Source organism: Rhinolophus sinicus, linkage group LG05 (genome assembly GCF_036562045.2).
Source record: "Rhinolophus sinicus isolate RSC01 linkage group LG05, ASM3656204v1, whole genome shotgun sequence".
NCBI classification, from domain to species: Eukaryota; Metazoa; Chordata; class Mammalia; order Chiroptera; family Rhinolophidae; genus Rhinolophus; species Rhinolophus sinicus.
The window spans coordinates 155,059,453-155,085,400 of record NC_133755.1 but is presented as its reverse complement, the minus strand read 5'-3'; the positions used below and the strand labels follow the sequence as shown (position 1 = coordinate 155,085,400).

General features: G+C 39.7%; 1 protein-coding gene and 1 long non-coding RNA gene across 2 annotated transcripts in view; one reads left to right on the top strand and one right to left on the bottom strand.

Annotated features, from left to right (window-relative positions):
• Positions 1-213: 213 nt before the first annotated feature.
• Positions 214-9,053, bottom strand: SMLR1 (small leucine rich protein 1). Its single transcript, XM_019729456.2, is given in 2 exon segments — positions 214-2,498; positions 8,672-9,053. Coding segments are annotated over 2 exon segments (456 nt in total). The 5' UTR covers positions 9,042-9,053; the 3' UTR covers positions 214-2,412.
• Positions 9,054-9,849: 796 nt separating this feature from the next.
• LOC141571896 (uncharacterized) overlaps positions 9,850-25,948 on the top strand; it is a 57,761-nt gene continuing 41,662 nt past the window's right edge. Inside the window, exons 1-3 of the long non-coding RNA XR_012496948.1 lie at positions 9,850-10,484; positions 11,364-11,464; positions 13,517-13,553. This is a non-coding gene — a long non-coding RNA (uncharacterized LOC141571896). The remainder of the gene's footprint in view (positions 10,485-11,363; positions 11,465-13,516; positions 13,554-25,948) is intronic.

Genomic DNA, 25,948 nt, shown 5'->3' with positions numbered 1-25,948 from the left:
ACAATTGAGCTTTTATTTTTTTTTTTGAAGGGTTGCAAATAGTACTTCAGAGAGCATAATGTGCGCTCTTCCTTGCCTCATTTTCTGATTTATCAACTTGTGTAGGTTCAGGATGTGAAGGAGAAGTCATGGGCTCGCAGTTTCCCAGCACCCAGTTTCCAAATTACCAATGCTGTTCACAGGAGAGATGGAAAGAACACGAACAGATTTAGGTCAGCTCTGTAAAAAATAATTTATTCTTTGGTAAATTTTCAGTGAAGAAATGGCAACATAAAACTTAAAGCCCCCGTTAAAATGTTTTATTGGTCTCCTGTTGGGGAAATAGAATTGGGAATGCTTTCAGATATTAGAACATTAGAAAGAAGACTAGGAACTGGTAAGCACATTTAGATTTGTGAGAGCATTTTTGGCCTGGGATGGAAGGCGTTAGAGCGTTGGATGGAGCAGAACATGGGAGAATGGAAGGAGGCTGCCGGCCCAATCGAGGTGGCAGCAAGGACGAAGAACAGCCAAAGCAGTTCCAGGTGAAAGGAGATCTAAAACCAGACGTGAGCATGTGAAGAGCAAAGGAACGGCCAGGCCACTGGCTGGCTGTGCTCTTCAAAGGGTTTGTCAAATTGAGGAGCGGTGCCTTCAAGCAGAATATAGTGAAACCTTTAGGACTTGGTCTCTCCATGGGAAAACTAGCATGTTTCTGTTCCTCTCTCCGTATAAAAACATTCACGAATCTACTCATGATTTCATTGGAAATTCCTTACTCTCATTCAACAGCAACAAAAGAAATAGGTCTTGCTTTAAACTACTTGGTTATGCTTATTGCTGAAAACGTGTTTGTTTGGAGCTCATCTGTTGCCACCGTAGCTGAGATGCATTTTCCCTGGTAAGGCAGAGATGGTGGGATGGCTTCCACCTGGAGCCAAAAGTCAGGCTTCCAAAGTTCCCATTTTTCCAGAAGAAGGTGGAACAAATGCTGGTGGCCGAACCACAGATTTAGCTGGCAGCTGGGAACACGATTCATCCTTACACGCCTTCTGTTAAAGAAAGCATTTTTACATAAGCTGATTTCCACCAGGGGCTAAAAAGAGATTCCTCCCAGAACTGAAAGAATATTGTTATTCCTTCCATATGGCATAAACACTGTTATTCTAAATTACCTCAGCCTGAGAGCCCCAGCAGACATTTTCATTGTAATCAAATGCAATAAACCACAGAAATTAGTGTCTTCAGTCAAACAGTGAGTTTCATATTCAAGAAGTGCAAATGGAGACCAATAGCTCACTAAATACATATGAAGAATTTGGGGGTGAAGGGGAGAAGCAGGAAATATCCAGCACTGGTGGCACATGCTTGCTTTCTGTCATCCACACAATCTTTTGTGTGATTGTATGTCACTACAGATGGGTGCATTTCCAGGTGACCAAATACCTTATGTTTTATAAAGTTAATCACTCATAGCCTGTTAGATTAATATGCAAATATTGGAATATAATCAGACTTACACTTAGGACATGTTAAGTATCTTTTGTTAATGTTAATTAGAAAACTGGAAAGCACAATAGTAGTTACTATTTTAACCACTACTTTGAATTAAATGTTCCTTTTAAACGATTACCTATGTTGGCTCTTTGGAGCTCCCACTGAAAGAAGAATTCTGCTTGGGAAATGTTGACTTCTTTCCTTATTTTGAAATAGCTCCCTGATGTTTGGGTGTTAAAGGCAAAGTCTTGAATTATTCTCCTCATGAGACACATGAATATTCTGCTTTTTCCCCCCCAGTACCAAAAGGCCGGTATTTCCAAGTCAGTCCATGCTGAAAGCTGCATTCGCGGACGTTTCATATCTCATATCGAGAGACTGCACTGGTTTTGTGATTTGATAATGGGATTGTGAAAGCAACTGGAAGAAGGAGGAGAGAAGCAAACTCAGGGCCAGAATGATGTTTGAAAAAGTTTCAAGAGTTGCCAAACTGCAAGAGGAGGAAAGGGGAATACTCTCACAGAGGGAATCCGCAGAGCTCTTGAGGCATCCATCTTTTGCTGTCCATTTGTTCTCTACCAGAGTTTCTTTATTTCTCAAATAGTGTGGGCTTCCACAGGATTGTGTAACAATGATGCTTAAGGATTTAATTTTTTAAATATGCTCTTCAGAGTAAACGTCCTATAAAAGAAAGTTACAATGCGTCCAGTCCATAGAGCACACCTAAGAAAATCTTAAGATTCTTGGTACTCTCTGAGGAACTGCTTTTTAAGCTGAGTCTCAAAGAAGCCCTCTTGGATAATAGCTGCCACTTTTCAATCTGGTTCAGAATAAGCATCTTTGTATTCTTTCTGTTTTTGCTGTGGTTCGAGTTTATTAACCTACTTTGTGAGCTAAGCCGTTCCTCTGATCAGTAGAAGTTCAGTCATTGATCAGTCACGTCTGTTTCATTTTCTTGTACAGAGAAAAGTTATCCTTGCTGTTGTATTGGCGACCAGGAGTCAGGGACAGTTCTTCCTTGACTGAAAGGAAAAATATCAGTTAATATTTTGGAGACAGCTGAGTGCCATTGGTCATTTACTACTCATATGTGATTATTGTCCAGCATTTCTATACTGGGGGCCCCAGAAAGTCACAGAAGTCCAGATCTTCAGAGCAAGTCCTCTTGAAGCATCTCCTTACCTCTTCAACCACTTCCAAAAAAATGTAAATGCGTTTTTCTAAAGAATGGTCCTGGTTAGAGTGGACTCATTACCACTGTAATAAAAATTGTTACATGCTAAGTATATTTTATTGTAGTAGATAAAGTACGGATTAAATTTATTAAGATCCCCACATTCAATAAGAATTTGTTAAGCATGTCTGTAGGCCAAGGGCTGGGGATATGGAAATGAGAAAGATAGGGTTTCTGTCCCTGCTTCTCCCCCACGAAAAAGATGTGTGTGGGCATTTTATAGGCCAAGTACCCCAGGACACATGCATTTTCCCTGACCTGGATTCTCCTAGGCCTCTACAACTGCCTGTCATCTTAGTCTGGAGAGGGTACACATACATCGGGTGACGACAGGCCCTGGGCTATGTGAGCCTCAGTATTTAATAGCTCATAATTGTTGAGAAGTTGTTATGTGCCAGACACTGTGTGAAACCCCTTGCATGCCTTATTTAATTCTTGCATAGACAAGAATTATGTTGTAGTCACCATTGTTATTTTTACTTTATAGATGAACAAACTGAGACCGAAATCAAGATGAAGCAATTTGCCCAAGATCACAGAAACTGATGGATTCAGGATTCAATCCCAGGTAGTCAGACTCCAGAGCCCACACTCCAAACCACTGAGTTATGCTGTCTTTCCACATAGATTATTGCTAGTGCAAATGCATTGCTTGAGATGGCCTATGGCTTAGATTATAAATTCACTGAAATTCTTTTACTCTTAATTACCAAAGGCTAAATGCACAACCAGTGCTTTGAGGAACTAGAATACCAATTATAGGGCTCAAAATGCTTGACCTGAATAATGAAAATGAAAGAAGGGAACTCTGGGAGTTAAAAACTGGAATAGACCAAGAGGAAGCTCATCAATCTACAGTGAGTTATCTATCCAGTAAATAAAGTGTTTACTGGATAGATAAATGCCGAAAGCAAGGGGAAAAAAATGTGTTCTTCTAAAAGAGCTTGCATTTGTCCACTATTTTATTTCAATGGGTCTACAAAGGAGAGTGCAGAGAGAGAGTTTTAGACAGGTGAGATTAGGCAGGTAGCCTTTAAAATCCCTCTTTGTTATTTTAAAAAATTCTGCAAGCAACCAGGCTTTCCTTATTGGGCCACAGGGGAAGAAATGAAATCTTCTTGACTCAGGTCTAAGTCTTTATGCTGAGGAATCACCATCATCAGTAATTATAATTACTCCTGTTATATAAAGAGATTGATCAAATCCTCTCACAGCTTTGATAAAATTCTTGCTTGTTTAAAATTGTCCCAGTTGCCTTTCCTATTGGTGATAAATTTATTTGTTTAGGCCAAATGGATTCATTCATTCAACAGATATCTATGAAACACTTACTCCATGTTCAATACTCCAGGAGTAGCACATTGGCTAAGAGGGCTAGGTCTGGAGCCAGCCAGCCAGGATTCAAATCCTGTGTCTACCACTTTCTAGATGAGTGACCTTGGGCAATTTCCTTAATTACTAAAAGATAATTTCAATAAGGGCTATTATTATAATGACACAAACACTGCCTTCTTGGAACTTGCAAACCAACAGGGGAAATAATTACTAATAGTTGTTCAGAAGGCACTGTTAACCTTACATGCATCACATCACATAATCACTACACCAACCCTATAGTTATATCCTGCAATTATTTCTGTTTTACAGATGAGAAAATGAGTTTCACGAGTTTGAGTGCCCATTGTTACAGATCTGGAATTTGAACCGCATTTGGTTTGACTCCATAGTCTGAGCTCTTAACAATTTCACTCTTTGAACCCTTAAATTGTTCTGATTTTTCCAAATACTTACCATTTTCCTTTCTGATTGCCGACTACTAAAACATATAGGAAGCTCAGTGAAAGATACCTAGCCATCCCGTACATTTTCAGTATTCGAATTGTCTATTTTAGAATGTTAGTCACAGAAGGCTAGAAACTGATCACTTACCTGACCTTTTTTTGGATCTAACACCATATACAAACTTTCAGGCATTCAATAAACAACATTTTTTAATAAGAATATTTTTGGCAATGTTGGTTATTTTTGACAGCAATTCGTTCTTGATCAGAGTGATGGTATGTGGGGGATAGAGTGGCACTGAAAGGAGAAGTTGAGGAATCTCAGGAGTTGGGGAGATAAGACAATCAAAACTTCTACGTTAGAAGATGTGAAATGTCCATGGGAATGGTTGATGCAGGGTGTGGAAATGGAAAATTCAAGATGTAGCACTTCTCCTCGAGATCTACTCCTCAAGGCCATTGATAGAGTGCAGGACGTTAGAGAATTTTCTTTCTTCCTTTGTGAGAAAAATGGATGTTCTCTACATACTAATTAAATTTCCGTGCACCATTACCTCCTAAGGCTTGCAGTGTAGGGATTAATGGTGAATGATTACAATGCCTCCACATGCTTTCCATCACATCTTAAAATGCCTCTCCTGGCTGACGGGCTAGGATGTATGAGGCAAGCAAACTGATTTTCTCTTTCAGAATGCAGGACTCTGGGGTTCTGTGAACACACCAGTTAATCTGTCAATGTCCCTTTCTTTACAGGAACAAAATAGGAATGATTACACTTGCTATAACCCGGGTTGGAAGATTAATGACGTGACATTTGACCATCTGTTTGCAGTTTTTAAGTGGGAGCTGCTAAATAGAGATACAAACTGGGGATGTTTTATTTGGGCCAAGTGATCTCACTTGCCCTCAAACTGGAATGAGGGTGTTACTACTTAACCTAAGGAGAGAGGCTACAGAAAGAACTGCATTTTTAAAATTTCCATGTTATTAAATGTTTTTTGTTTGTTTGTTTGTGTTTGTTTTTGTTTTTTAGAGCAAAGGAGAATTTGGAATTAAAGGGACTATATCTCTGTAAACATGAAAACATCCTTAGTCTAAGGTTGTTTGCTAACACTTGAAAATGTAATCAGGAATTACTCTAAAAAAGGATGCACGATCCCATTTGGGAGAGGAGGGACATATAAGCAAAGGATGGTTTGCACAGAAAATTCTTGAGACAGTAACATAGTACAGTCTCCCCCTCAGCTGCCACCCTGGCCAGGTAACTGTAAAGGGGAGCACCCAGGGTCCCCAGTTTCCTCAGCCCACCACACTTGGGACCCAATCTCAACAGAATGAAAACTGACAACAGAGCAGACTGCCTTGGTCCAGTCCGCTAGGCAGTCCTCTCAGCATCCTCCAGATGGTTCACTGACAGGTCACTTGTAACAGGGTGCTAACAGTCATTAACATGTTTTCCAACAATCTACTTCAATGGGACCTCCATTGCATGAGTGACCGATGCACAGATTTTTGTTAGTTCCTTTCACCTCCTCATTCATTCCTCCTATACTCCTTACCCGTAGCCTGGAAGACCAGGCACACGTCAGTGACAGCCAACAAGAGGAGGAGCCAGTGGAGAAGAACCACAGAGAATGGAGGCTCATTACATTGCTGAGGGTAACCCTTAGCTCTTTAGAAGGTCCTACCTCTGGTGGGCGTGTTCGGCTCTAACGCTGGGACAAGACTTAGGAGAAAGGGAAGGTCATTCTTATAGCCCTTTGACCAGACATCTAATGAGGCCAGAGCCAGATTTGCAATGTCCCTCCTCCAACTTCTAATGATTTTGCCAGATGGCTTTTGTGGTTTTGTAGAACTGAGTTTGTTTTCTCTCAGTCCTAAAAGCCCATCATAAAAATCTGTTCCACTATTTAGGATAATACCTGGTATATGGTAGATTCTCAAATATTTGTTGAATGAATGAATGAGTAAATGAATGACTGGGAACTCTTTCTACCCAGAAGTATGGTGCAAGTTTGGAGCAAGCCTCAAAGTCTGTGAAAGGACTTTACCCAGAGAACATTAGGAGTCGTCATGTGAGGCTGACCTTCTTGCTATCCTTTGTGTTAGATGCTATGTTGCAAAAAATGGGGGCTTTAAGAGGGAAGGGACAGAAGTCAAGAGAGTCTAGAAGTCAAGAAAAACTCAGTAGCATATCAGAATTTAGCCTGACGATGGGAGAAGGAAGTGTGAAGAGAGAACAGGACTTTGGGGCCCTCCCCTTCTTTTACTCAGATGCTTCAGAAGCCGTTCCAAATTTATTAAGCTCTAAACTTAAGGGGATCATTTTTGTCTGAGACGTGCTCTCTAGACCACGTACACAGGCAGGGATGTGCTGAAGACCGAAGCGTGTCACCGTGCAGGGATCACAGTGATGTGTACACACATGGAGCCTGTCCTCTGGGCCTTGCCTGCGTTCTCTCCTGCATCAGCCCCCGCTGATGCCAGGCCAGGCCACACTCTCAAGGGCAAATGGACTTTTCCAGGGCATTCTGAAGGAATGTTATTGATATGTTTATACCTCAGAATTTTGTAAGTAAATATGTAAGTAAAATACTGTAGACCAATTTAAATTTGACGTATTATAGATGGCTTCCCCCACGTGTCACCCAGGGATAAGTAAAGCTATAAAACCACGATTCACCCTTTTTTGCAGAGTTTTTCCCAAATACTACCTGCTGTCCCACTGTATGATCTGACCTATAACTGATAGGTGGAGGCCAGTAGGAGACTTTGGAAGCCATGACGTTATCTTGGTATATTGTTTGCCTCATTTAATGCTTGATGCATTTTTGAGAGACTAAAAATTTTATCTAGCTAAAGAGGCAGCCAGAAATGACATTTGGAAGTGACATGAACTATTCAAGTCGCTGACTGTGACATCAGCATCCTGTGACTGCTCCACCGGGTGCTGAATGCCAGCGGGAGCCTGGCCTGTGTGTGACTAACAGTGGCCATTGCAACAGCTTTAAAAAAAATCTTCAAAATGGAAATGTTTGCAGTAAACCTATTTGGAAGACTCTGAAGGGTAGCTGTAATTAGAAGCTTGGGGATTTCTAATTTTCTTCCTTTTCTCAGAGGGTGTTTTCCAGGGCTCAGTGGTAATGAATGGCTGGGTGGCAGAACATCCAGCAGACTGGTCCTGGGGCACTGGAGGATAAGCTAACTTAATAAAGAAAAGGATTTATCATATGTCTGTTGTAGAGCAAGACAGACTACAGCTGGGTCACTCAAGAGAGCTGTTCATAAAAATGTGACACAAAAAATGGAAGGCTAGGGGGATATTTGAGTACGATATGATCGAAAACTTATGATTCTGTAATGTACACTCTGCCCTCTAGGATTTCTTTATGTTCTAAATCTCTACTTAAATATGATACCATCCATCCAACTTAAGAAATATTACTGTTTTTTGTTGATATTGCAAAATTGCTATTAACCTCTATGATATTAATCTTATGTTTGCTGGGTGCTTTACCAACACACAGTCTGTTAAGGTACAGTCCAATCTCATTAATTTCAATTACAGCAGAAAAATAGTCTTAATCCAAGACCCAACTTTCCATGTCTAAATCACTTTGTGTTTTTTTTTCACCTTCAGACTATAGCCTCATGGAATGTTTACACTAAGCCTCAGACTACAGCCTCATGGAAGTTGACACTAAGCCATCAAATATCTATTAGGGCTTGACATTTGACATTTGTCATTTCTATTTCCTTAACAGAAGTTCAGTGGATGAAAAAGAAGTGTGTGTGCATACACACTCATGGGCACATACACACATAAGTCTGTCCGGTAGAGAAAGCAGACCATGAAAAAATGTCTTAATGTTTGTGAATCTGTTTCCCTGAGAGACAGAGACAAGTAATCACTTATCAAAAAATTGCTGGTTCACGGTTTCACTGTCTGTGAGGGGCTGCCATTAAGGGGTCCCCACAGCAGACCTTCAGAGCCTAGCTCACCATCCACACTCCTGCAAGGATCAAATTTTGTCATGTTCACCAATGAAGAGATCTTGAGAGAGCACGTCTTAAAAAGTATCTACACACCAGGCCGCCCAGAAACCCTGACGTTGCATTGTTCCAAAGGTGTGCCATGGGAAAGAACTTCCAACCCTGCCTTGTGTGGCTTCACACTTACCCTCCATCAGTTTGATCCTGAAGTAGGCGATGAGAAGGAGTAGCAGCAAAGTCACAGGTAAGAAGACCCCGCAGAGTAGGAACCAGCTGGGAAGCTCTCTCATGAACGCTGACAGCACAGGGCTCATTGCCAATCACACAGACCCTCCTGGGCTGGTAGGGTTCACGCCCAGGATGAGGGTAGCGTGGCTGAGATGCTGCACTTGTTTTCTTACGGGAATCTGGCCTTTGCTCAGCACATCTCGGTGGAACTTTTTGTGGACTTTGCTCTGTTTGAACAGCCCTGTGAATTCTGAGAGGATTGCTGGCAGGTTACTCTGTAACTCAGCTACAAAGTGCAGAGGCATGGAAAGGTGATTCTCCCACATCATTCCAGAAAAGCGTATTTATCTGGCAGGGTTGGGAATGACACCAGGAGGCCTGGACTTCTTTGTATTCAGTTTATCTGGAATGAAAAGGACCTGACTTCAAGCAAACCTCATCATTATATGTATTCCCCGGCAGGAATAACTTTTCTTACGTTTTCTGAATTTCAGAGTTAAAAGTTACTTAGTCACCATGTTAATGTACCTATGAACCTATGTCTAGAAAAAGTGAATATTCCTTCAAGCACAGTTGATGCAACTAATATCAAGGAAGACAACAGTATTTTTTGCATATGTGAAAACTCTTCCTAGTATGTCTTGCTATGAATACTTTTCTGAGAGGTGCCTGGTGTAGTCATTTATTCAACAAACATTTAATTCTACCGGAAACCAATCTCTTGACTAGAGGCTGGGTGTACAAACAAGAGTCAAGTCCTGGTCCTGGCCTCTGAGAGAGAAACCAACACAGGGAGAATGGCTGTGAGTGATACTAGTGGAGCGGATTGTAATACAGCCCCTCAGCCTTCTCCCCTTGATGCACAAGGTTTTGCATGCTGCGTTATAGCTCGCACTCTCAGCTGTCTTCTGCCTGCACATTCCTGTGGCTCATCGGTTTCAGTAGAAGGTGGGCCCAAAACAACAGCAATGTGGGCTGTGGGGTAACTCTAAAGTTTCTGGGAAAAGAAGGGGGTAATAAGCACTTGCCTTTGACTTGTTGGCTAAATTGAGTTGCCATTGACTGCTTTGGTGAGACTTTCTCTAGTCTACCAAACTTAAACCAACTAAAAGAACAAATCACTTCCATATTGAAAGGATCTCTTGGAGAATTTGGAAATATTTAGGGGGAATTGGGAGCTCCTTCTTGGGTTCATGGCCCCTCTCATGTTCTAACCCCATCTGCCACCCCCACTTGGCAGCTGCCTTGGTGAGTGGCTGGCAGAGCCTATCATGAACATACTGCTGTCAGGCCTCCTGAATTTCTTCATCAAGGATTTTGTGTGGCCACACAGTCTTCGTCCCAGCTGTAAAGTCGGCACCCTAATTTATAAAATAATAATGGGGAGGAAGGTCTCTGGGATGCATGGCTGGCATTCCTGAGCAGCGGACAGTAAACAGCTTCCTCTCAGAAGAAAGACATCTTAATTTCAGAAAGAGTCATTTAGAATACCTCAGATTAAGTCAGCATTTGTTGTACTTTATTTGTGTCTCTTCTCCCACGCCACAAACCCTTGAGTGGTGCTGCTGCTGTTCCTCTTGTGTGCCCTCCAATAGGACGGCTTTCTGGCGCTCTCTCAGCTTGAACAGGATGCTAATTCGTAAAGCGTCAATCTACAAAGAACCTCCAGGAGCAAGCGACATTACCAGGCAGCTGTTAGGCAGGCTGTTTGTCATGTTCTTTCTTTCCATTTCATTCCGTTCAGCAAGCCTTCATCAAACGCCTAGACAAAGGTGAGTGAGAGGAACAGGCAAATATATACATGACAATAACATAAGCTTCCAGACTGGCATATCAACAAATGCAATGGAAGCACTGAAGAGAGACGGATTAATTCCAGTTAGGGAATTGGGCCAAGTTCATTAAAAAGATAGGATTTGAGCTGAGCCTGGGCATGGGGTTCAGAGGGTGGAAAGACTGATCAAAAGCAGTGTACGTGAGTATAAAAGAGAGTAGCAGCAGACCCTAAAGAATGCCCTCACTTAAAACATGGGAGGAAGGATAAGAACCAGGAAAGAAAACAAAAAATGGAGGCTCTAAGAGGTGGTAGAGGAACTCGCTCAGGAAATAATGTTAGGGAAATAAATAAAGTGATATTATTTAATGGATATGAAGTAATTATGATCCACATAAAGTTTCAAGACCATAATCTTGGAAGTGGACTTTGAAGTTTTCTTTTTTTCTTACGAATGTTCTTTATGGGTATAACTGAAATAATAAACTATATGCTTTGATACATTTTGACATATGTATATACGCCCATGAAGTCATCACCACCAATCAAATGATGAACATATCCATCACCCCAAAAGTTTTCTGGGGTCCCTTGTCTATCCCCGTCTCCCACCCCCCTGCTCCCCAGTCCTCAGGATTCCACTAGTCTGTTACTATACACCAGTTTGTATTTTCTAGAATTTTTTATAAAAAGGCACAGTATGTCTCTTTTTCTGTCTAGCTTCTTTCACTCCATGTAATTATTTTGAAATCCATCCATATTGTTGTGTGTAGCAATGATTTATTGCTTCATATTGCCGAATAGCATTTCAGTGTCTGGATATCTATTTGTTTTCCCATTTACCTGTTGATGGACATTTGGTTGTTTCCCATAATAGGCTACTACAAATAAAGCTGCTGTGAGCATTTCTACATAATTCTTCATATGGACATGTGCTCTGATATCTCTTGGGTAAATACTGAATGGCTAGATCATAAGGTAAATGTATGTTTAATTTTTTAAGAACTTGTCAAACTGTTTTCCTAACTAATTATACCATTTTATATCCCCACCAGCAGAGTTATGAGAATGCCGTTTCTCTCACATACCGACACTTGGTATTGGCAGTCTTTTTAATTTTAGCCCTTCCAATGGTATGCAGTGGTAGCTCATGGTGGTTTTAATATGCATTTTCCTAATGATGTTGAACACCTTTTCATGTGCTTTTTTGTCATTTTGTGTACCTCATTTGATGAAGTATCTTTGCAGCACTTTTTCCCATTTTAAAACATTGGATTGTTTGTTTTCTTATTGAGTTTTGAGAGTATTTATATATTCTGGATACAAGTCAATTATTAGATACGTGATATGCAAGGCTTTTTTTCTGAGCCCTAGTTTTGTTTTTTCATTCTCTTAACAGTGTCTTTTAAAACACAGGAGTTTTTAAAATTTTAATGAAGTTCAGTTAACCACTTGGTTCTTCTGTGTATTGTACTTTTCATGTTATAACTAAGAAATCTTTACCCAACTCAGTGTCACAAAAATTTTCGCTTGTGTTTTTCTCTAGAAGTTTACAGTTTTAGCCTTTATATTTAGGTCTATAACCTATTGTGAACTGATTTTCGTCTATGGTGAGATATATCCATTAGAATTTTTTTTTTTGCATATGGATATTTGATTGTTCCAGCACTATTTGTTGAAAACATTATCCTTGCTCATGAAGAGCCTTTGCACCTTTGTCAAAAATCAGAAATCTAATTATGTGTGGGTCTATTTCTGCACCCTCTCTGCTACTCCATTGATTAAATTGTTAACCTTTGTACAAACACCATTCTGTCTTGGTTACTGTAACTTTAAAATAAGTCTTGAAATCAAGTACTGTTAGTCCTCCAACTTTGTTCTTTTTCAAAGTTGTTTTAGCTAGTATAGGTCATTTTTATTTCCACGTGAGTTTTAGAATGAGCTTGCCAATATCTATAAAAAGGCCTGCTGCGATTTTGATTGGGATTTCATTATATCTACAGAGGAAGACAGAATTGATATTTTAACAATATTAAGTCTTCTGACCATGAATATGACACATGTATTTGTTTTATTTGGGTCTTTTTTAGCTTTGTACAATAATGTTTCGTAGTTTTCAGTATACTGGTCATGAACGTTTTTGTCAGATTTATCCCTAAGTATTTCATATTTTTATACTGTTGTAAAGGGTATTGCTTTTTACATTTCAATTTCTGATTATTACTGGTATTAAAAGTTTTCTTAGTTTATGAAAAATGCCATATCACTGGGAACTTCTAGAAGATTAAATATTAGAATTTATTAAAACACCTTTCAGAGCTCGAGAACTTTTATCTATAAAGTCTCATATCTCAACCCAAACTGGTTGCTTAGGGTTATGCTTAGTAGGCATAGCAGCTATAGAAAGATGGTAATCTATTTGACTTACCAGAAGTTGGGATGCGGTTCCATAGAGAGTGTGCCACTTGCTACCATAATGACAGCAAATTCTTCACCTGGCTCTTTACCATGTGGAAGGAAAAATCATTAATATCATTGGAAAATATACATCTGTGAAAATAGACGGTCATATTACATTGGTGATTAAACTGTCCTGTTGCTTTCCTTAATAGTGAATGTTCCAGTTGTTGGTTGACAAGGCGATTTAAGGCACAAGTGATTGTAGAAGTTGATATTTAGGAGTAAAATTCCTAGGGAACTACTCTTACCACCTGTTATATATATATACTCTCTGTGACAGCTGGGCAAAAACCTTCCTTAGATAATCATGACCTATTGAAGGTAATACCAAACCCGCCAGGCCTCAGATTTGTATTCAGCCTTCATCTGACTGAGCCATAAAGAATGACTCATTTCGATAACATGACACAAAACAATGAAAGTTCTGAAGTCCATCAGTGGAAAGTGCCAAAATGCCATTGACTGATATCTGGAATATCAAATTAAGTGCAGCTTCAAAACCAATAGAAAAAAAATTAAAGGCAAACAAAACAAACGGATTTCAAATAAAGTGCTTTGATTTCATTATAGGGGTGGTGTTTTCCTGAAATGAAGCTTCACTCACAAGGTAAGTGTAGTGCTGACAGCTCCAGTGCGAGCCTTTTGAGGAGGAAAGCCTATATTCTTCTGTCCCTTGTTAACTGTCCCTCTGAACTTGGCTCACTAGCCTGTGTCAATTATAATACTATCACTGGGCACCAGTACGACAGTCAACACAAAAATGGGGACTCCGAAATCATGTGGTATGGCAGGTTATAAGCTGCTCAGTCAATAAAATAGGTGATCACGGAAGTGACAATAAGGAATTTAAATTCTTTGTGAACGTCGAGAAAAAGTCCACCAGCTTTCATTTGTTCACATTTGCGGGGGAAAAAATATTTGTTGAAAGCTTAACATCTACCCTAAAGGCACTGACTCGGGAGCTATAAACATATCCGTGGATAAGACAACACCCATTTCCTTGTGAAACTTGTATTTCAGTGGGGTAGACAGACAATAAGAATAGTAGGTAACAGTTAATAAATGCGTGTCTTGTTCTGGGTAGTGCAAGCACTTCACTTGTTCTGTATCATTACAGTCTTATATCAATGCCTTTGAAGTAAATATCATTTTCATCATCACCATTTTGCAGATGGAAAAGCTCATGGAGCTTTTATCACTCATCAAGGATCACGGCACTACTAAGTGGCAGAGCCAAGATTTGAACCCAGACCCCAAACATTTATCCACTGTGTTTTACTCTACTACCTTTCAAACTCCTAGAGACATACATATATAATGTCAAGTAGTGACAGTGCTCTGCAGAAAAATAAAGCAGGACAAGGAGAGAAAAGAACAATAGAAAGTGTTAGTTTTAGGTGGGTTCTCAGGGACGGTGTATTGGCCTGCTAGGGCCGCCATAACAAAAGGCCACAGGCTGCATTGTTTAAACAACAGAAATATATTTTCTCACAGTTCTGGGGGCTAAAAGTCCGAGATTAAAGTGCTGGAAGGGTTGGTTTCTGATGAACCGCTTTCCCTGACTTGTAGATGGCTTCGTTCTTGCTGTGCCTCATTGCATGGCCTCTTCTCTGTGTGTGAGCACTGTTGGTGTCTCTTCCTCTTCTTAGGAGGATACCAGTTTTATTGGATTAGGTTCCTACCCTTATGACCTCATTTAACCTTTATTACCTCTTTAAAGGCCCTATCTTCAAATATAGTCATGTTGGGGATTAGAGCTTCAACACATGAATTCCGGGGGTGGGTAAAATTCAGTCAATTGCAGAAGGTAAAATCAAAAACAGGAGGATTGACAAAAGCTCCAGAATGTAAAAAAAACAAAGTAGTTTTTTAATTCTAATTTGTTATTTCTTTTCTCAGTCTATGTACATCCTCACTTTCATACAGTATTTTGTGTTTGCAGTTTTGTATTCTTTTGTCTGAAATAAGGGCCCCCAAAGTATATGAGTATAAGCTTCAGACTTACAAAACCTGGATCTTTTGCTGGATAAGAATAGAAATGTTACGAACGAAAAAGGCCTAAGAGAAGTCCCAAAGAGCCTGCAGACCATTTTGTGATTTCTAAATTCTCCAATGTCTGCTTCTTTCCATAATTTTGGGAGGATACTAACCCCTTCTTATTGGTATCTCTGGCTATTTGGAGGCTCTGGAAGGCATTTCTAATATAGTGGGCCCTCACAAGAGGGGCATTCACCAAAGATAGCCATATCCAATATTAAAGGGAGGGAGGTGAAAGTGATGCCACAGACTCTGCATTAACTCACAAAGGAGCTTACACTAAGCAGGAATGAAATTTAACCCAGATATCATCAATTGATTTTATTTTTTTTTAACTGAGAGTCAATCTTTTTCTTCCAGATAGTGTTATTCCTAAATATGTGTCACAGCGGAGATAATCCAATGTAATACCATCACACAGATTTATAGCTGATCTTTGAAATATATATCAGAATTCTCTTTTAAAATACCACAATTTTATTCCTATTTCTCTTTAGAAGAAAAAAAAAATTAATCCTTCTGATTTTTGCAATATCCTAACAGTAAATCTACTGTGCTTATTTATGCTGGAGTGTTTGCAGATATCTGAGAAATCTGACTGTTGCTTTGCATGAGCCCTGCTTGCTGTTGGAGAGTTGCAGTTTGGAGATTCATTGCTACAATATAGGTTAAGTTCTTTCATTAGCAGAGTCAGTATACTGCACCAGTCTGTATCAATCACTAGGAATAAACTACCAGGCCATTACTAGAACTTTTTGACAAGGTAGTAACAGGAAAATAACAGCGGTTTGTATAAAGCAACTAGGAGCTCATTTGCACAGCTACTGGAGGCAACAGGGAGATTAATGCATGTTGTCAGTTCTACAGGTTTAATTTGACTTGCACTAAAATAGCATCGCCCCTTGCCATTCATTCCTCATGAATACTGATTAATTTACTCTCATTTCACCCTGAATGTGGCCAGGCAGTCATGAGCTGTAGCCATCTGGCAGTCCTATTTTATCTTCCCCACTGCCCCTAAAAAGAACCAGAAATGGGGACATTCTTTTCATGGGCATCCTTCCAGCTGCTCAGACTTCCCAGCCCTCCTCTTGGGGAGTGCAGAGCAGGTATCTATCCAGACAGCAGATTCCTGAACAGCCACACAGTTTTTGTGCTGGAGGTGGTGAGCAAAAGCCTCCTAACGTCAAAATTGGGAGGGATGTGTAACAAAGCCTGTATGTCAGCGTTAACAGTTAAGCCATGTAAAAGTAGTATTTTATAGATAGATAATAATACAAAGTACACAGAGATAGAGCTCTTCATAGGCACATAAAGCAATATTATTTATATTGTCTAACTCCTAAAAGAACAAGAAAACCATCTGTTCTCAGTAATTGCTTCCAAATACAATTTTTTTCTTTTTATGGTATTTCAGAATAATCAGATGTATTACCTCATTATGGGTAAAAGAATAATAAAAAGATCAACATCAAATTTCATTCTATTTCAAGGATACTATTTTCTAAAAAATTAACTTTATTGAGGTATAGTTCACATACAATAAATTCTGTCCCGTGAAGTTTATATTTCAATGTGTTTTGACACATTTATATGCTCATGTAAACACCACCACAGTCAAGATATAGAATATTACCATCAACCCCCCAAAATTGTCCTTGTGCCCCTTCCCAATCTTCCCCACCCCCAGCACCCTCTGATATTTTTTCTGTCCATGTAGATTTAATTGACCTTTTCTAAAGTTTCATAGAAATGAATCTTATAATGTATATGTTTTTGTGTCTAACTTTTTTGCTTAGAATAATTTATCTGTGCTGTTGCATTTTTAAGTAATTAATTATTTTTTTAATTACTCTAATGTGTTTTATTTTGAATAAAAGCTTTAGTCGGTTATGATTTTACTGTTCTGTTTTTCATATGTGAAAGTGCTAAAATTTCTTTTCCAGAGTTTATTCTCAAGTGTTTATGTTGGCCATTGAGGTTAGACTTGTATAAGGCAGTGATTTAACATTATGTCTCTCTTTCCTGTTCTTTCCTTCTTCTTTCCCACATTTCTTCCTTCTTCATTTTTTAAAATACTTTTTTATTTTTCAATTACAGTTGACATACAATGTTGTATTAGTTTGAGGTGTACAGCACAGTGATTAGACATTTATATAACTTATGAGGCAATCACCGTGATAAATCTAGCACATATCTGACACCATACATATTTATTACAATATTATTGACTATATTCCTTATGCTATACTTTACATCCCCATGGCTGTTTCGTAACAACTAATTTGTACTTCTTAATCCCTTCCCCTTTTTCACCCATCCCTCAACCCCCTCCCATCTGGCAACCCTCAAAATATTCTCTATATCTATGAGTTTGTTTCTGTTTCATTTGTTCATTTATTTTTTTTGTTTAGATCCCACTTTTAAGTGAGATCATGGCATTTGTCTTTCTCTGTCTGACTTACTTTACTCAGCACAATACCTTCTAGGTCCATCCATGTTGTCGCAGATGCAAGATTTCATTCTTTTTATGGCTGAGTAATATTCCATTGTTTATATGTACCACTGCTTCTTTATCCATTCATCCATATATGGACACCCTGGTTGCCTCCATATCTTGTCTACTTTAAATAATGCTTCAGTGAACATATGGGTGCTCATGTCCCCTCCAAGTAGTGTTTTGGCTTTCTTCGGATAAATACCCAGAAGTGGGATTACTAGGTCTTTCTTTGTTTCTTGTTACAGCCTTTGTTTTAAAGTCTGTTTTATCTGCTATAAGTATTGCTACCTCAGATTTTTTGTTGTTGTTTCTATTTTCATGAAATATCTTTTTCCATCCATTTACTTTCAGTCGGTGTGTATCTTTAGATCTACAGTGAGTCTCTTCTAGGCAGCATACGAGTATGTATGGGTCTGGTTTTCTTGTCCTTTCAACCACCCTCTCTTTTGATTGGAGCATTTAATTAATTTACATTTAAAGTCATCATTGATAGATATGTAGTTATTGCCATTTTATTCATATTTTTAATCTTTTCTCCTCCTTCTCTTTCTCCGTCTTCTTCTTCTTGTCCCTCTAAGATTCCTTGTAATACTGGTTTGGTGGTGATGAACTCCTTTAGCTTTTTCTTATCTGGGAATCTCTTATCTGACCTTCGATGTTAAATGATAGCTTGGCTGGGTAGAGTAATGTTGGTTGTAGGTCCTTTCTTTACGTCACTTTGAATATTTCCTACCAATACCTTCTGGCCTACAAAGTTTCTGTTGAGAAATCAGCTGACATTCTTATGGGGGCTCCCTTGTAAGCAACTAACTGCTTTTCTGTTGCTGCTTCTAAGATTCTCTCTTTGTCTTTAACCTTGGCATTTTAATTATGATGTGTCTTGGTTTGGGCCTCTTTGCGTTCATCTTGTTTGAGATTTTCTGCCCTACCTGGGCTTGTATGTCTATTTCCTTTGTCAGGTTACAGAAGTTTTCCATCATTATTTCTTTAAATAGGTTTTCAGTTCCTTGCTCTTTCTCTTCTTCTGGTATCCCTATGATGTAAATGTTGGTATGCTTAATGTTGTCCCAGAGGCCCCTTAAACTCTCCTCTTTTATTTTTATTCTTTTCTCCTTTTGCTGTTCTGATTGGGTGATTTCTTCTACCTTACCTTGTAAATCACTGATTTGATCCTCTGCTTCATCTAATCTGTTGATTCCCTCTAATGCAGGGGTGTCCAAACTGTGGCCGACGGGCCAACTGCGGCCCACAATCCATTTTCAATTGGCCCGCAGCAAATACCAAAAATATATTTAGTTTACTTAAATAAACCAGGTGAGGCAATACGTACTTTAACTCAAGTGAGTGGCCCGGCTGTTTGTGTATTTTACCGCATATGGCCTATGGTAAAAAACGTTTTAAAAAGTTGGGACACCCCTGCTCTAATGTATTTTTTATTTCAGTTATTATATTTTTTATTTCTGACTGATACTTTTTTATGTTTCCTATCTCAAATTTTATGTTTCCTATCTCTTTGTTGAAGTTCTCACTGAGATCACCGAGCATCCTTATAACTAGTATTTTGAATTCTGCATCTGGTAGATTGCTTGTCTACATTTTGTTTAGTTCCTTTTCTAGAGCTTTGTTCTGTTCTTTCATTTGGGGCATGTTTCTTTGTCTCCCCATTTTGGCTGCCTCCCTGTGTTTGTTTCTATGTATTAGGTACGGCTGCTATGTCTCCTGGTTTTAGTAAATTGGCCTTATGTGTTGAGTGTCCTGTGGGGCCCAGTGGTGCAGTCTTCCTGGTCACCTGAGCTGGGTGCTCCAGGTGTGTTCCTTGTGTGGGTTCTGTGTGCCCTCTTGTAGTTTAGCCTTGGTTGCTGTTTGCATATCAATGGGAGGGATTGACCCTCAGGCTAATTGATTGTGAGGACTGGCTGTGACCACACTGGAGGAGCTGTTGTGCAGGGACTGACCCTATGGAGCAGGATTCACTTTAGTGGGGCTCTGGTGCCTGCCCAGTCTACCCTTTGGGTGTGTCATCCACGGAGGCAGCCGGGTGGTGCTCCATCTCAGTCTGAAGCTGGCCACTGGGCGTGCCAGCCCGGGGACTTCTGGGAGGGCACCTGGAAGGTGCTAACCCTCAAACTGAGACCAGCTGCTGCCAATGCTAGGCTTAGGGCTGCTCAGCAAGAGGTATGGGACATGCCGAGGCCGATGCTGCTTGTTTGGAGTTTGTGAACCTTTGAAGCATTTTAGGAATGTCTGCAGCATGAGCCAAGACAGGCCATTTGTATGGAGAAGCCACTAGAAGTGGCATGAGTAGGCCCAGAAATTGGGTTGGGTGGGGCCTCAGGGAATCAGCAGGGCTGGACTAACATTGTTAGCCAGGTTGATGGAGATGCAGATATGGTGGCCACCTGTGTCTGCACACTGGAAGACGGAGGGCCCAACAATGAAACAGTGGCTTCTGCCAGCACTGCTGTCTGGAAGAAAGCTGCCCCTCCAGCCCTCATTCTGAATCCAGACAATTCAGTTCCCTGTATGTCGCTGGTGCCTTTCAAGCTGCTGCCTCAGGGCTGGAGACCAGAGCCAGTGAGTCTTTCAGTGAGTAAGTTCATGTGTGGGTCCTTTAAGAGGAACGCCTGGGTCTCAGCCACCATCTGTCTCACTTAGACACAATCTCTGTTGGTTTTCACAGCCAGAAGTTGTGGGGACTTCTCTTCCTGGCACTGGAACCCTCAGCTAGGAAGCCTGGTGTTGAGGCTGGGACTCCTCACTCCTCAGAGGGGTGGGTCTCTGCAGTCGAGATAGCCCTCCCAATTTTTAACTGCCACACATGGGTGTGGAACTAGCCCATTCCGAGTCTCCTCCCTTCCTACCAGTCTCAATGTTGTTTCTTCTGTATGTCCTTGTTGTAGGACTTCTGTTCAGGTAGACATCAGGCAATTCTCAATGATGGTTGTTCTGTAGTTTAGTTGTAATTTTGTTGTGGTTGTTAGAAGATGCAAGCACAGTGTTTACTCCACCTTCTTGATCGGAAATGCTAATTACCCTTTATTGGTGAGTAGCATTTCACTCCGTATCCATTCCATCTGACTGCAGATATGCCCTAATTTGTTTATATATTCGCCTGTTGATAGACATTTGATTTCCATTTTTTAGCTATTATGAATAAATTTGTGTACAAGTCTTTGTGTGAACATGTATTTTCATTTCTCTTGAGTAAATAAATATAGAATTGTTGGGGCTTATGGTGAAAGTATATTTAACTTTATAAGAAACTGTCAAACACCTTCCAAAATGAGTACATCATTTGACAATCTAACCAGCAATGTATGAGGAGTTGTTCTAATTGTTCTACATCTTCACCAACGCTTGGTATTGACATCTTTTAAAATTTTTGTCCATGCTAGTGGTATATAGTAATATTTCATTCTGCATTAATTTGAATTTCCCTGCGTTCTAAAATATAGGTTTTATTATTATTTATGTATGGCAAGGTCAATAGATCAAGAGATAACTACCATAAAGATCAACAAGAACCTAAAATACTAAAGCATCAAAAACATTGAATAAAATGGCATGATTTATACACCTGGTGACTAATGATGTCTTTTTTTTAATAGAGTTCTAACTAATTAAATTCTTTATAAATTCTGGGTGCAAATCCTTTGTCAGATATTCATATTGGAAATATTTTCTCCCATTCTGTGGTGTTTCTTTTAATTTTCTTAATAATGTCTTTCAAAGAGCTTAGTTTTAAATTTTGATGAAGTCTCACTTATCAAAATTTCTTCTATGGTTCATGCTTTTTGTGTTTTATTGAAGAAATAAATATTTGCCTACCCCAAGATCATGAAGATTTGCTCTCATGTTTTTTTCCTAGAAATTTATGAATTTTAAATATTGCATTTAAGTCTGAAATTCATTTGAGTTAAATTTTTGTATTGCCTGAGTTAAGAGTCAAAGTTCATTTTCTCCCTCTAGCAACATTTGTTGAAAAAACTTTCCTTTCCCTGTTGAATTAAATTGGCATTTAATTTTATTGAAAATCAATTGACTATATATGTGTAGGTCTATTTCTGCTTAGGTCCCTCTTCTTGGGGTTTCTGACCTGCAAATTCTAGCTGCCTCGCCTTCTCTGTTCTCCAGGCTCTGAATCCTAAACTCAGCAAGCTTCTCAGGCTCTGTTTGGGTTCTCCCTTTCTGTCCTGAAAGGCTAGAGAGGTCTCCTGGCAGAAATCCTGGCACTCATTTTTTACCCTATTTTATGGATCACAGTCCTTTACATTCTAGTGTCTGAAGTAGTTTTATTCTATGTATTATCAAGTTTTCTAGTTGTTTACAGTGGGAGGGTAATTCTGGACCCTGTTACTCCTTCATGGCTTGAAATAGAAGTAGATACTATTTAATTTATTATTATTATTATTATTACTACTATTATTATTATTTTGCAACTTGCTATGTGACTCAGTTTTGTTCTGGTAAGAGAAGGGAAGCTTTGACCAGTGGTTCTCAACCTATCTCACATTAGGCTTATTTGAGAGCTCCTAAAACATGTTCATTTTCAGGCTGCTTTCCCAGAGATTCTGACTTGAACGGCATCTATATTTTTAAAAAGCTCTCAGGTGATTATAATGTGTTACAGAGGTTGAGAAATACCAATTTACTCTCAAAACTCTACAGAACTTGCCAATATGTGTCCCATGGTATCCTGGTGTGACCAAATTGCCTTATGAGTGTATTGAGTTACAGATCTCTTCATCTCTGGAGACATCCAGTCTTAGCCAGAGCCCTTGCCCCAGCAAGAATCAGCATCCTCAGTTTACCCCAGTGTGCCACACAAATGCCATCATTTCCTCAGTGAGTTTTGACTGCAGAACATTGGAGCTTTAGAAGTTAATCCTCCTTTAGTCTCATTTTCAGGTACCACTCAAATGTTACAAAACCTTTTTCTGATTCCTCAGCCACCATCTCTTTTCCTTCCCACCCTTTCCCATTGTTAACACATGTGTACCTCTATGACCGCAATAAGAGTTTTTTTAATCTGTTTCTATTTAAGATTTTAGTCCCTGCAGGTTAGGGGGTAGTTTCTTTAATATCTTCTTGTCCTTTCTATTACAAAGTAGAATGTTTGCACTTAATAGTTATTATATTTGGGTAGGCCATTTTGGAGCTTAATATTTGAGAATGTTCTGTGGGCAAAAATGTTTCCTGTCCTGTTAAAACTACATTCTGTTAAAGTAAGTTTTTAGGTTCTCCATAAATCAATTGGGTGGGCTAGGGCTACAAACCCCATATTTTGTGTTACATTATTTATAGTGGTACTTGAACTCATTTCCTGTCTTTAATCTTTTTTTCACATTTAATTAATGTTGATCTTTAGGGAGAAGAATTTGGTAGTAACTTTCTACCTTTAGGCATTTATACTTCAGAAATAAAATTATTTGATGAATTTTGCTATTTATACCATTTCAACTTTTAAGTCCAGAAATCTTTATTAGGTTAGGTTATTTTTTTTCAAATTAATAAATGAATAAATTGAATGGACAATAAATTTCCATAGGGATAATGTAGAAGAAAATGCAAATAATTGATGTTATTATCAGCATAATCTATTTGGCCACATAACACTTAGCTTTGTATGTTTACTCAATTCTTTTTTCTTTTTCTTTTAACATTAATGTTGACATGACCAGGGTCACTCTGTCTGATATGGTGCCTTTGTATAAATTAGGAAACACACCTCCTCTGGGCATTGCTCCACAGAGTGAACGCTGGATGATAACCCCACTTACCTCCTGAGTTAAGAAACCCGTGCATGGCACAAACTGTGCAACTGGACATGGTGGCTCGACGATGACCTCTTTACTTTTAGGAGAGTTGCTTGTTTCTGTACAATTTGGCATATTTCCAGGAGGTCAAAAAGATTTAATATCCTCCATTGAATATAAGACACATGAGTACTAGCTGTGAAATGATGTTGGAGGGAGAAATTAAGGAGGACGTCACTAGAATCATCTAAATCTTAGTTGCATGGTTACCCCTGTGGGAAAAAAGGCTCAAAGGTAGAAAATGAAGTAAATGATATTTTCCTCCCATAACACACATAGTAAGGCAGGAGCGAGGGGGCCTGTGGGATAGGAGCCAGGACACTGAAAATCTTTGGCTGAGTCTTCCATTAATGGCACATTTGGGTTGGCTAAGGAACAAAGGAAACACCACACTTGCAAAGTGGATGAACACTCACCCACTTAGCCGCAAAGAAAAAGGCAGTCTGTCTACTGTCAGTGAAGAAGAGCCAAGGACAACGCCAGAAAGTGCCAGAGTAAGAGCAAGAAAGGACCACACATTGAGTCCTTTTGTGAACTAATTACTCTGAAATCTTGAATTTCTCACCAACCATGACATTTAATTTTGATGGGATGAGTGTAACACTAATCCGATGACCTCGTACTTGATGAGTTTGGAGCCACTTCTCAAATTGCATGCAGGGAAGGAAACGAAACACTAACATTTATTGAATAGCTCCTTTTGTTCTTCAGTGTGTTTGATGCTTTCACATACATTGTCTCACTTAAAACAGTCCTTAAATGGTTCCATTTGACCTAAAGAGGAGGATGTTGTAATTGGCAGAGAGGACAAGTTGAATGTTTCTGTTACAGATTTGGATCGATGAAAGTAATGACTTTCACTTAGGCCTGACTGTGTTTTTTTCTAGTTAACGAATCACAGTGAGTGCATATATTCCTTTCTTTTTCTACCTACTGGTCCTGGTTCTGTTTTCTTTCTTCCTGCTGATTTTCTTAATCTGCTTTGCCCCATCCTTCTTTATTTTCGGTTAACGTCATCTAACGGTAACCTGCTGTTTTCTCAAGCTTTCAGACCTCGTTTACTGTACAGTGCTCTCCTCCAATCAGAGCCTCATCAGAGGCACATACTGCTCTCTGGGGTTCTTATCTAATGGGCTGCAATCAAGGACATTAAGAGAGATCTATTCTGCAATTATTTTTGCACACATTTTTTTATCTTTTTGTTATTTAAAGGGGAAATATCTTCATAGAAAAATAGGAGTCTCGGTCTCATCCTCTCTCCTGGTCTATTACTTCTGTCAAAACTGAGTGTGGGCTAACAGATCTGGGGGATTGCATGAAAAATGTAAGGGAAGAATACTATGTTTGCTATTGTGATTGGTCTAATCTGTATTGAAGAAATAGAATAAATAAAGGTGCTGCTCAGATCACATAGCTGATGGAGGACCCAGCTTATAGACCTATAGGAGCCCACATCTCAAGGAGGTTTTATCTGGGCCTCGGAACGTGGCAGGTGCTACACGGATCTGCTCTGGACCTCCAGTGCTGCTCAGGTAGATCTTATACACAAATATTCCCAGGGCAAAGTCATCCCTTTAGTCCTGTGATCTTGAAAACTCTGGGAAGTTCAATGTTAGGACATTATTTAAAAGACTCATCTCTGATTCTTTGCCCAGGACAATCTGCCTTCATGTTTTTCCTTGTTTCCTTGTTTACCTTTAGATCTTTGTGTATCGAAGCTCCAAACGTGAGATCTCTGTTCTTAAGGAATATGAAACAAACAAGCACAATACCTTTAAACTGTTACAAAGGTATTGCACAAACTACAGTAGGGAGGGGCGTGTCAATCATGCCTCTTGATGGTCTGTAATTCTGAGGCGTTCACATCTTGAGTCCTTGCTGACACTGGAAAGACTGCTGTCCCCAGAGCTAGCCAGTTCCTGGAGATAGTAAACAACTCACCCACCAGGGAGCACACCTTTCACGTGCAAAGCAACCAATCCAGAGCCCCCACAGCCCACCACCTCCTCTATTGGCTGTTTGAGCTCAGGACCAATATTCCTCTCCAGAGCCAGGTATCAGACAACTAGACACAGCAGCCCCTGTACCCCAGAGCCTACTGAAATTATTCAGATTAACTAATCCTAAACTTGTTTACTTTGCCTCATCATGCTTTTCCTGCAGAAACCACAGGAAAGTCTTTTGCCTTTGTTTTCCCCTCACTCCCTCTGCTTCCTCACTGCCCCTGGTGTTTCCCAGTGTGGCCCTGTGTGCCATGAACTGCCTCATCCTCTTGGGGACTGTGAACACCAAATTATTTTTTCAAAGCTATCGTTTCCTGCTCCAGTGACCTCACTTAATAATAGTAAAATTTGCACTTGAAAATAACTTGAGGTGACTGTGAAGTCACAGTGGAGATGTGAGAGAGGGGAAAGGAGGGGATCCAGGTAGGCGGGAACAGCACATATGAAAACAAAAGTGTGGTGGGAACTGAGTACCCTGGGTGGTGTGAGGTAGGACGAGGGGAGAGGTAGGAGATGAGGATGGAAGGATGGGTTGTGCTAGATTGCCAAGGGCTTGTTGGGCCTGCTAGGGAGCTGGATTTTATCCTGTCTGTCTGAGGAGGCAGCAGCTGTTTTAATCATGGTTGCAGCATGAATAGGTATGTGT